Below are 11224 nucleotides of genomic sequence, written 5' to 3' on the forward strand. Positions count from 1 at the left end.
CAAATCCTCCCCCGCCAGCCTCAGGTGATGAGATCCTTCCTTCGCCCCTAGTGCCCCCTGGGGCCAGCCCTGCCTGCCAGAGGAGAGCGCCCCCTGCTGGGCCCCCTGCAGCCCAGCGCCCCCTCATGCCATCCCAGGTCTGAGCATATCCCCATCCCCCCCTCCCCGCCTGCAGCCACCCCCTACCTCACCCCCTGCAGCCCCTCGCCACCTGAGAATAGAACAGCTTGGAGTTTCTGGGACCCGTCTGCCTGCTGGGCTCTTGCCAGAGGGTGTGAGCGGGGACTGGCTGGCTCAGGGGGGCAGGGAACGGGGCACGAGGCTTTTCCTTTTCCTGCTGCAGTTGTTCAGCCCCCAGTTCTCCGCTCTTGACCCTCAGTGCCCCCCACCTCCCAGAATGGGGAGAGAAGCCAGGACTCCTGGTCTGTGCTCTGTGTGTGTCCCAGCACTGAGAGCCCCTGTTTGAGGGGGAGGTGGGGGTGAGGACATGGCTTCCCTGAGGGGTTCTGAGCCTGGCCAGCTCAACACTGAGCAAGTTTATTTGTCTCTTGTAACAAAACCACATTCGCAAAACAGCTGAGAGTCATAGTCCTCCAGGCCAACCTCCACCGCCCTGGGCCAGCATCCCGGGTCGCCTGAACACACCACTGAAACTGGGCCGAGAACCCAGGTATCCTGGCTCCCAGCCCGCCCTGCTCTAACCACTAGGCACCACTCCCCTCTCAGAGCCAGGGAGAGAACCCTGGCATCCTGACCTCCATACTCCATCACTCTGAACGTTACTATCAGATCAGCAGTAGGCCACTGGCTTGAGGATCCCAGGTGACCAATCCTGGGCAGATCGGCCATGCGACGGTGGGTGGATCTCACTGGCTGAGCTCCTTTAGCCAGATGTTCCACTCCGCAGCAGGGAGAGATCAGCGTCAATCCCGATCCACTCAGGCAGGAAGGTGGCCCAGGGCTTGAATATCTCAAGGAAGGGGGAATCAGGGAGGGTGTAGTTAGCCAAGTAGACAGTCTCCCCCCCAGCCAGGTAGCCGGCCCAGATGCCGAAAGTCCCTATGGTCATGATCGTGTGGTTGCAATGGGCCAAGAGAGCAAAGTCCCTCCCCGGTGACGACTCTTTCCCATCCCCCGAGAAATACACGTCCCCCCACGAGGCGTCGATGTTGTCCCGGCACCACTGCATCCCGTTGCTGGTCACCACGAAGACCGGCTCCTGGTACTTGGCTCGGAAGTAGCCCATGGCCTTCTCCAGGTAGGCCTTGTCCGCCACAACCCCCTTCCATTTTTTGGTCATTACCCGGACGTAGTCCCCCCTCCGGACATGGACGCCCACATAGGTCACGTTCTGGCGCTGGCCACGCAGCCCAGCCAGGTACCGGTTGGCCTCCTTCTTGACGTGGTCGTGGAAGGAGAATTCCTGGAGGATCTCCTGCCGAAGGTGGTGGTAGAAGGTCCAGGAGCAGGGGTAGCCTGTGAGCCAGACGTATTTCCCCTCGATGTGCCTGTACTCCTCCGACATCCAGTCGTGGAGCTCATAGTCCTTCCATGGGATCCTCGAAGCCATGAATCTGGAGAGCACAGGCAGGGTGATGCGGAAGAGCGGTGCCAGCTGCTGGTGCATCTCCGGGAGGATGTAGGCCTGGCGCCCATTCATCTTGGCCAGGGCGTAGAGGGTGGCGTATTCCCCCATCTGGTTCCCCAGGCGCCCGGCGGAGTTCACGGTCCACATGCCCAGCTCCTTGAAGGAGGCAGATGGACTCTGCCCTGGGTCATTGAGCAAGGGGTTCCTCCACCTGAGGATGGGGAACTGGCTATCCAGGCATAATAAGGCAGAGGCCATCAGGATAACCAGCAGGCAAACGGTAATGAAGAGGGATGGCTGGAAGGAGACCAATAGCTTCATGGCACCGAGAAGCAGAAGTCCTGCCCTGGGGGAGAGGGAGAAAGAACTTTAGATCCTCATTGATTAGTCTAAGTATCCAAAAGCTTAGTGACCAGCTTCTGCCAGGATAAGAGCATCGGAGGATGGCTGGAGCAATGGGAAGGTGTGCTAGATAGCTGGGGGATGGGAACATTGGGAGAAGAGGTGGATGGGTGGGATGATATGGCAGGTACATGGGTGGATGGAAGGCTGGGAAGATAGGGTGGGTGTGTGGGTGGATGGGAAGGTAGGAAGGGTAGGTGGATGGATGGATGAATGGGTGGGAGGTTGCGTGGATGAATGGATGAATGGGTGGGAGGTTGAGTGGATGGATGGATGAATGGGTGGATGGGAAGTTAAGAGTAGTAGATAGATGGATGGATAGACGGGTGTGTGGGTGGATGGGAAGGTAGGGAGGGTAAGTGGATGGATGGATGGATGAATGGGTGGGAGGTTGCGTGGATGAATGGATGAATGGGTGGGAGGTTGGGTGGATGAATGGGTGGATGAGAAGTTAAGAGTAGTAGATAGATAGATGGATAGATGGGTGTGTGGGTGGATGGGAAGGTAGGGAGGGTAGGTGGATGGATGGATGGATGAATGGGTGGGAGGTTGTGTGGATGAATGGATGAATGGGTGGGAGGTTGGGTGGGTGGATGGATGAATGGGTGGATGGGAAGTTAAGAGTAGTAGATAGGTGGATGGATGGATAGACGGGTGGGTGGGTGGATGGGAAGCTGGGTGTGTGGACAGATGGGTGAGAAGGGAAGTTGGGTATATTGATATATGAATGGGTGGTTGGGTGGATGACTGGGAAGGTAGGGAGGGTGGATGGATGGATGGGAAAATAGGGATGGTGGATGATTGCGTAGGTGGGTGGGATGGGAAGGTAAGGAGGGTGGATGGATGGGTGGGTGAGTGGATGGATGTGTGGGTGTATGGATGGGAAGGTAGGTAGATGGATGGATACCCCTCATGAAATTCATCCATCCACCCCCATATACACCCGCTGCTAATCTCTTTCTCCACCCACCTAGTAACTGCACGCAAACAATGTTAACAAACAGGTCCCATTGCCTGGCAACACCTCGACCCTTCCAGAATGTGCAGAGAGGCTAAATATCAACCTTTGGAAAACCAAGCAGAGAAGAATTTATCGAGCGCAGGCTTCTGAAATCAAGGACATGCTGAAATACGGCAAGGGCCAGCCGAGCAAAGCTACCTTCACTCTGACCCCCTGCGGCTGGTAGCAGCCACTGGAAACTGCTCCAGGAGGTGTGGGTAGATAGATGATTGGGTGTGGGGACAGCTGGATGGGTGGCCAGATAGCGGGTTGGGTGTGGAGATAGTTGTGTGGATAGATGGGTCGGTAGATAGGTAAAGGGTTGGGTGGGGTGGATGATGGATGGATAGACAAACATAGAATTGGGTATGGGGAAGGATGGATGGATAGAAGGAAGAGTAGATAGAGGGCTGTGTAGGTGGGTGGGCAGATAGAGAAATGGGTATGGGGATAGACGGATGGACAGATGGATCAGCAGAGAGTCAGAGAGTTGGCTATAGGGAAGGATGGATGGATGGATGGAAGGGTAGATAGAGGGATGGCGACGTTGCGCTCCGTATGTTTATGGAAATATGCTTATGAGGGTAAATATAATAGTAACTGGAATATGTTTTATGTTATGCAAAAGGTCTCCTGTAAAATCTCATTACAAAGCTTATACGCTGCTGAATGTGGTCATCCTGTTTGTATGAATGTATCACTCTTGTGTCTGAAGCTAGAAATATGAAGGGCCTATTGTAACTATGCAAAGTGGGGGCCATTAACAGTGGATTGGAATCTTGATGGCTCCCATTGACTAGGACGATTGGTTGTGAATAGCTCTGTTCACTCGCAAACCTTCGAACATAAGAGCGGCCAGACTGAGTCAGACCAAAGGTCCATCAAGCCCAGTATCCTGTCTTCCGACAGTGGCCAATGCCAGGTGCCCTAGAGGGAATGAACAGAACAGGGAATCATCCAGTGCTCCATCCCCTGTCACCCATTCCCAGCTTCTGGCAAACAGAGGTAGGGACACCATCCCTGCCCATCCTGGCTAATAGCCATTGATGGACCTGTCCTCCATGAACTTATCTAGTTCTTTTTTGAACCCTCTTATAGTCTTGGCCTTCACAGCCTCCTGTGGCGAGAAGTTCCACAGATTAACTGTGCGCTGTGTGAAGAAATACTTCCTCTTGTTTGTTTTAAACCTGCTCCCTGTTCATTTCATTGGGTGACCCCTAGTTCTTGTGTTATGGGAAGGAGTAAATAACACTTCCTGAGTTACTTTCTCCGCACCCGTTATGATTTTATAGACCTCTATCATATCCCCTCTTATGTGCCTCTTTTCGAAGCAGAAAAGTCCCCGTCTGATTAATCTCTCCTTATACGGCAGCCATTCCAGACCCCTATTCACTTTCGTTGCCCTTTTCTGAACTTTTTCCAATTCCAATCTATCTTTTTCAAGATGGGGCGACCACATCTGCTGTCATTTAAGGCATCAAGAAACTTTGCCTCTGCCTCCGGCCCTGAGGTAACACGTGTAGGCTCATGGTGGGTCACTTGTCGTGTGGGAAGGACATAGGGGTCCCAAAGTAACTAATCAACGAAAAAGCTACAGAAACAAACGGGAAATTCTCTCCAGAGACAGAAGCCCCAAACTTCCCACTGGTCTGCTGGTAATCAAGGATTGCGGGGAGCGGAGAGGGGTTGAGGGAAGGCCTCAGAGGCAGGAAAGTAGCCAGGACAAACTGCTTCAAACTGGGTTTTGGCTAAAGCCAGCAAGTTTGCTGACAGATATCAAAAAAAGCCAGGAACCTGAAGGCACATTGTCAGGTCCTGCCTGATCATGTTGGAACATTCCCCATGAGGGCATCCTCCCTAGGGCTCCCCTGATCACGTGCTGATAAATAGCTTGCTCGCGTGGGCTTGTCTACACTGACAATTTATGGCGCTGCAACTTTCTCGCTCAGGGGGGTGAAAAAACACACACACACACACACACCCCCGAGCGCAGCCAGTTTCAGCACGATTAAGTGCCAGAGTAGACAGGGCACCAGCGCCGGGAGCTACGCCCCTCGTGGAGGTTGGTTTTTACCTCTCTCCCAGCCCTCTGCCATGACTACACAAGCCACGTTAAAGCAGTGCAGATTAGCCCTCAATCGGAAGCCGTAACTGCTTCTTTTTAGGCTGCTTAGCATGCTGAGAGCAACCACGTAAAGCTCCCTTTGGCCTTTGGATTTAATGCAGGAAATTTATGACTCAACTGGCGTTTGGTGATTTCCCATATTACTATTAATCATTTCCAATACGGTTAATCATTCCAACAGAGGAGCACAGGTAGAGGAGTAGCTGGGCGGATCGGCGGGTACCTAGAAGGAAGGTTGGAATGGGGAAGACTGGATGGGTGTGTGAAAGTAGAATGAATTATATTGTACAAACAGAAAGGATTAAAGAAACGCTGTACGTACCTTTAAGCAGAAATGAGGAATGTTGAAATACAGGTGTCAGGAAGAGAAACATTAAGGCATAAACGATGAATCCACATAAGCTAATGGTGGAACATTAACTGGAGACTGGTAAAAATTAGTAAGGAAATTAACTATGTGTCTCTGGCATCCGGTAAACTTGTCACTTCTGCTTTCTTTGTCCTCTTATTAAGTTCGCACCCTTTTTATCTGTGTAAAATAAGGCAGTGTGGGTCTTGCATGGCGCTCACGTTATGTGGGTGTATTAGCAGAGCACTGTGCTGATGAAATAGAGTGGTCTGACCAACTGTGAGCCCTGAGTCTGACTTTGACAGGGGGAAAGGGGAGAGGAAGGGTTGGGTATGGGGACGGATGGACGAAGGGGGCTGGAAATGGGGACATGAAAGAACAGATGGACGGATGGATGGATGAAGAGTTAGACAGACGGTTGTGGCTGGGGAAGGGTAGATGGAGAGGTGGATGGATGGAAGGCTGGGGATGGATGGAAGGATGGGGATGGATGGAAGGATGGATGGAAGGTTGGGAATGGATGGATGAATGGGTAGATAGAAAGTTGGGAATGGATGGATGGATGGATGGGTAGATAGAAGGATGAGCATGAGAAAGGATGGCTAGGTGGGTAAATAGAGGATTGGGGATGGGGAGGAATGGATGGATGGAGGGGCAGATAGAAGGATGGGAGTGGATGGGTAGATGAATGGATGGATAGAGGGATGGATGGGTAGATAGAAAGATGGGGATGGATGGATGGAAAGTTGGGAATGGATGGATGGATTGAAGGTTGGGGATGGTTGGGTTGGATGGATGGATGGATGGATGGAAGGATGGGAGTGGATGGGTAGATGAATGGATGGATAGATGGATGGATGGATGGAAAGTTGGGAATGGATGGATGGATGGAAGGTTGGGGATGGTTGGATGGATGGATGGAAGGATGGGAGTGGATGGATGAATGGAAGGTTGGGAATGGATGGATGGGTAGATAGAAAGTTGGGAATGGATGGAAGGATGGGAGTGGATGAGCAGATGAATGGATGGATGGGGGTACATAGAAGGATGAGCATGAGAAAGGATGGCTAGGTGGGTAGATAGAGGATTGGGGATGGGGAGGAACGGATGGATGGAGGGGCAGATAGAAGGTTGGGAATGGATGGATGGATGGACAGAAGGGTAGATAATGTGTTCGGAATGGATAAATGCATGGAGGGCTGGATAGAGGGGTGGGGATGGATGGATACTCAAAGGGGTTGGGTCTGGGGATGGACGGATGGAGGGGTAGACAGAGGGTTGGGTCTGGGGATGGATGGATGGATGGTTGGAAGAGTAGTGAGAGGGTTGAGGAGGGGAAAGAGTAAGTGGGTGGATACAGGGCTGGGGGTGGAGCCAGCCAGGCGGGAGGGTCGATATCTTTGGTCAGAGACAGGCCAGGACAGTTTCTAGGCAGGGGATCTCTCCCCTTCTTACCTTAGTGAGGTGGGCACCAGGGGCAGCCGCTCCCGCCTGCTCTCAGCTGGGCTTCCCAGCACAGCCCCAGTTCCGGGGCCAGCTCCGTCTGACTCTGCGTCAGCCGATCGTTTCCTGTTTTGTGCTTATCAGTGCTTGAACATTAAACCAGCCACTGCCCCTGTGCCTGCCTAGCCCTGCCCAGCCCTGCCTGCCTTTCCCCGGTACATGGCCTTGGGGCACTCTGGGGCTTGCCACGCCAGGCACGGAGGGTAGGGCATTAAGTGTGTGAGTAGGTCTCTCCATGAAATAGGCAAGCCAGGACTCCTGGGTTCTCTCCTGGCTCTGGAAGGGGAGTGAGGTGTAGTAGTTAGAGCAGGGGGCTGGGAGGCAGGACTCCTCGGTTCTCTCCCTGGCTCTGGGAGGGGAGTGGGGTCTAGTGGTTAGAGCAGGGGGGACTGGGAGCCAGGACTCCTGGGTTCTCTTCCTGGCTCTGGGAGGGGAGTGGGGTCTAGTGGTTAGAGCAAGGGGGACTGGGAGCCAGGATTCCTGGGTTCTCTTCCTGGCTCTGGGAGGGGAGTGGGGTCTAGTGGTTAGAGCAGGGGGGCCTTGAAAGGCAGGACTCCTCTGTACTTTCCCCAGCTGTGGGAGGGGAATGGGGTCTAGTGGTTAGAGCAGAGGAGCGGGTCTGGGAGCCCGGACGCCTGGCTTCCCTTGCTGACTTCGCTGTGCCTCAGGTGCTGCATGTCTGATGGAGATTAAGGCGGTGAAGCCTGGTGTGATCCAGATGCATGCGATGAAAACGCTCCTGTTGCTGTGCATGGATCCCAGCAGGCATCTACATGGGGCGGTGAGTGGAAACCTGGCAGCAGTGGGGCAGGGAGAGGATCTGGGGGGGTCAGCTAGACGGGACAGGGGGACACACCCAACTGAAGGGCCCATCCAGCCCTGCATCGCTCCTCCTCCCTGCCATCCTGGCTGTGGAAGGGGAGGGGTGTCTAGTGCTTAGAGCAGGAGGGGGCTTGGAGCCAGGACTCCTGGATTCTCTCCCCAGCTCTGGAAGGGGAGTGGTGTCTCATGGTTAGAGCTTGGGGGCTGGGAGCCAGGACACCTGGGTTCTCTCCCCGGCTCTGGGAGGGAAGAGGGATCTAGTGGCTAGAGCAGGCACAGGGGAGGAGCCCAAAGATTGAAGTTACCCAGCCCCGGACACTGGCTACTCCTGGAAAGCCCTGATGGAGCAGAACATGTCAGGCCACAAGATCCAGCCCAGGGCCAGCCGCTTGGCATTAGGCCGGGGCACCGCGGTGTCTTCCGAGTGCAAATACGGAGCCATTTCTGATCCACAGTCTGAGATTCTGGAGCTAGGGGATCGGACGCAAGGGGGCATGTGGAGACCCCAACCCCAGCAGGTGTCCTGGAGCCCCGGGAGCGGGGCCGCACCCCGGCATCGAAACTGGAGTTCCCCAACCTGCTCGTTTTAAACGTAGTTTGGGCTTAGCTGAGCTGGAGTAACACCAGAGGGGAGGGGCAAGAGGGGCAATTTGCCCCAGGCCCCGGGCCCCGCAGGGTGCCCCACGGGGTCCTTCACTTGCTCTGGGGGCCCTGGAAAATTTTTGCAGGGCCCAGGGCCCCGGAGCATCTTCCACTCCAAGTCTGCAGCAGCAATTCAGCTGCGGGGGCTCTTTCCGCTCCGGGACCTGCCGCCAAAGTGCCCCAAAGATGCGCAGCAGGGGGTGGGGGGGGTCCTTCCGCCCCGGGACCCGCTGCCGAAGACCCCAGGCCCCCTGAATCCTCTGGGCAGCCCTGTGCTTTCCCCCCCGTGCGGCCGAGGGCCTGGGGCGGCTGGGACACTACGGAGGTAGCAGCACGGGTGGAAGTGTCACGCGCTGTCCCAACTGGCCACTGGATGTCAGCGCGCTGGGTGCAGGGAGAGTGGGATCCCAGCAGGCTGGCCCTGATACCCCGCTGAGGCACTAGGGGGCGTTGGGCTGCGGGCAGCAGGGGGGGGGCGCTCAGCAGGGGGCGCTGGGATGCTGGGTGCAGGGCTCAGTAGAGGGCTCTGGGGAGCGGGGTGGGGGCTCAGCAGGGGACACTGGGCTGTGCGGTGGGGGCTCAGCAGGGGGCGATGGGCTGTGGGGAGTGGGGTGGGGGCTCAGCAGGGGGCGCTGGGCTGTGGGGAGTGGGACGGGGGCTTTGCAGGAGGTGCTGGGCTGTGGGGCGGGGGCTCAGCACGGGGCACTGGGCTGCAGGAGGCAGGGCGGGGGCTCAGCAGGGGGCGCTCTCCCCTGGCAGTCAGGTCTGGCCCCAATGCCCTAGGGCGGCGCTAGCGGGGGCTGGGCTGTGGGGAGTGGGGCGGGGGATCAGCAGGGGGCACTGGGCTGTGGTGCCCCTGGCTGAAGCCCCCACCCCAAGCAGTGCCCCCTGCTGGAGCCCCCGCCGATCCCCATGCCCCAGCTTCAGCGATTCGCAGCAGTGGTCACACTGAGCATGCCCCGGCTTTCTCCCCAAGTCGCCACAGATGTCCCCTCGTGCTCGCATCACCGCTTGCCCTACGTCCCCGAGCGAGCTGTGCACAGCCCCTCTGTTGCTGCAGCTCCCCCCCTCTCAGCCGGGCGTCCACGACAGCCCGTGACCGCCCTCTGCTGATAGCCGCTATCCGCTCTCCATCTCCCCAACACCCCGCCACCTTCAGCTAGTATTTAAAACACCACAGCAGCTGAGTCTGAGTCTGGGTACCAGAGGCTACACAAAGACTGTCCGCGCCCAGTAGGGGGCGCTATTGGGGCCAGACTCTGACTGCCAGGGAGGAGGCGCCTCCCTTGGCCTGAGACCACCCAGCAGTACCTCTGAATTAGACATTCCTGCTGCGCAGCCCATTGCCCCCGCTGCTAGCCCCGCCCCACACGCTCCCAGAAGCACGTCCTGCAAAGCCGAGCTCCCGGTCCCACTCCCACCACAGGGCCAGCGCCCATGCTGAGTGCGTCCCTACCTAGTCTGCTCCATACTTCCCATACATGTAGCAACCCCCAATCGCCCCTGCTGACGCCCCCACTCCCTGATCAGCCTCGCTAGACAAGCTGTCCCCGGGCTCTGACCCTCGACACCCCGGTCACCTCTGCATGGGCCCATTACTCTTTCTTGCGAGCCGCATGCACGCCCAGCATCCAGCCGCCTCTGTCTGGATCGCCCCCCCTGCTGCCCGCTAGCCCAACGGCCCCCTAGTGCCTGAGTTGACCTGCTCAGCGGCCTGTGCAACGAGAATGCTATGTCATGGGCGTGTATTTTAAAAAAATTAGGTAGATAATCACGGGCCGAGCAGTTGGCGACGTCTGCTCTTTGAGAGGTGGCCCGCTAGTGGCTGGTGGAATTCCCACTCTCCTACCCTTTGGCTTCCTAAGCGCCATATAGAATTGCTGAATCATGTTGACCAGTGGCCTAGTTTGGATTCAGCGCAGTACACTAATCCACCGTGACTCTAGCTTCTCTTCTCGCTCTTGTATTTGTCCTCTAGTGCTCGCCCAGGGCTCCTCCGGCACACCGCAACAAGTGTGGGTCGGAAGTTATCAGGGTTTCTGCCCAGAGGACTATCTGGCTGGGCCTGGTGGAGTTTCTCATTAAAAGGATCGCAGCGCGGTGTTCCCAGGGCGGTTAAGGATTCCCCCCCCCCACCCCCTGTCTTGCGCATATTCTTCTTGGGGCATCCCTTGGTTGGCTGTCATGGCGTCTCCCTCGGAGCGTGAAAGAGCCCCGCAGCTGAATTGCTAGCTGGCAGATCTTGTGGAGTGGTAATACGCCTCCGGAGGCACCAGTGGGCACCCTGCAACAATATTTTCCAGGCCCCAGAGCAAGTTAAGGACCCCGTGGTGGCACCCCTGCGGGGGCCCGGGGGCCGGGGCGAAAGTTGCCCTCTCTTGCCCCTACCCCTCTGGTGTTACTCCAGCTAGCTAAGCCAAACTACGTTTTAAAACAGAGCAGGTGGGGAACTCCAGTTTCCGATGCCCCGGTGTGCGGCCCCGCTCCCAGGGCTCCAGGACACTCTGCTGGGGTTGGGCCTGTCTCAATGCCCCTGCGTCCGATTCCCCTAGCATCCAGGAATCTCAGACTGATGGATCACATGCATAACGCGATGTTTTGCTCCACTCGTGAGACACCGACGGTACAGTTTTTGCCCCGGCCTAATGCCAACGGCTGCCCTGGCTGGATCTATGTGTGCCTGACATGTTCTGACTACCATCAGGTGCTCTATTCCAGGGTAGCCATGTGGTCAGAGCTCGGGAGGAACTGGTAACTTCTATCTCTGGGCTTCCTCCCCTGTGCCTGCCTCTA

At 56.5% G+C, this 11224-nt stretch overlaps 1 protein-coding gene and 1 pseudogene across 1 annotated transcript; both read right to left on the reverse strand.

Moving 5' to 3' along the window:
* Nucleotides 1-212: 212 nt before the first annotated feature.
* On the reverse strand, nt 213-6980 carry LOC116840077 (galactoside alpha-(1,2)-fucosyltransferase 2-like). Its single transcript, XM_032806445.2, has 2 exons — nt 6920-6980; nt 213-1934 (listed from the first exon to the last, which is right to left on the reverse strand). The coding sequence occupies exon 2, from the start codon at nt 1907-1909 to the stop codon at nt 884-886; it is 1026 nt and encodes a 341-aa protein (XP_032662336.1). The 5' UTR covers nt 1910-1934; nt 6920-6980; the 3' UTR covers nt 213-883.
* On the reverse strand, nt 1978-5086 carry LOC116840042 (uncharacterized; annotated as a pseudogene).
* Nucleotides 6981-11224: the final 4244 nt, after the last annotated feature.

The sequence above is a fragment of the Chelonoidis abingdonii genome, chromosome 11 (assembly GCF_003597395.2).
Source record: "Chelonoidis abingdonii isolate Lonesome George chromosome 11, CheloAbing_2.0, whole genome shotgun sequence".
Classification (NCBI taxonomy): domain Eukaryota; kingdom Metazoa; phylum Chordata; order Testudines; family Testudinidae; genus Chelonoidis; species Chelonoidis abingdonii.

Bases quoted from the DNA above. Each gene is read 5' to 3' on its own strand.
- LOC116840077 (XM_032806445.2), bottom strand. From the start codon at position 1,909: ATGAAGCTATTGGTCTCCTTCCAGCCATCCCTCTTCATTACCGTTTGC.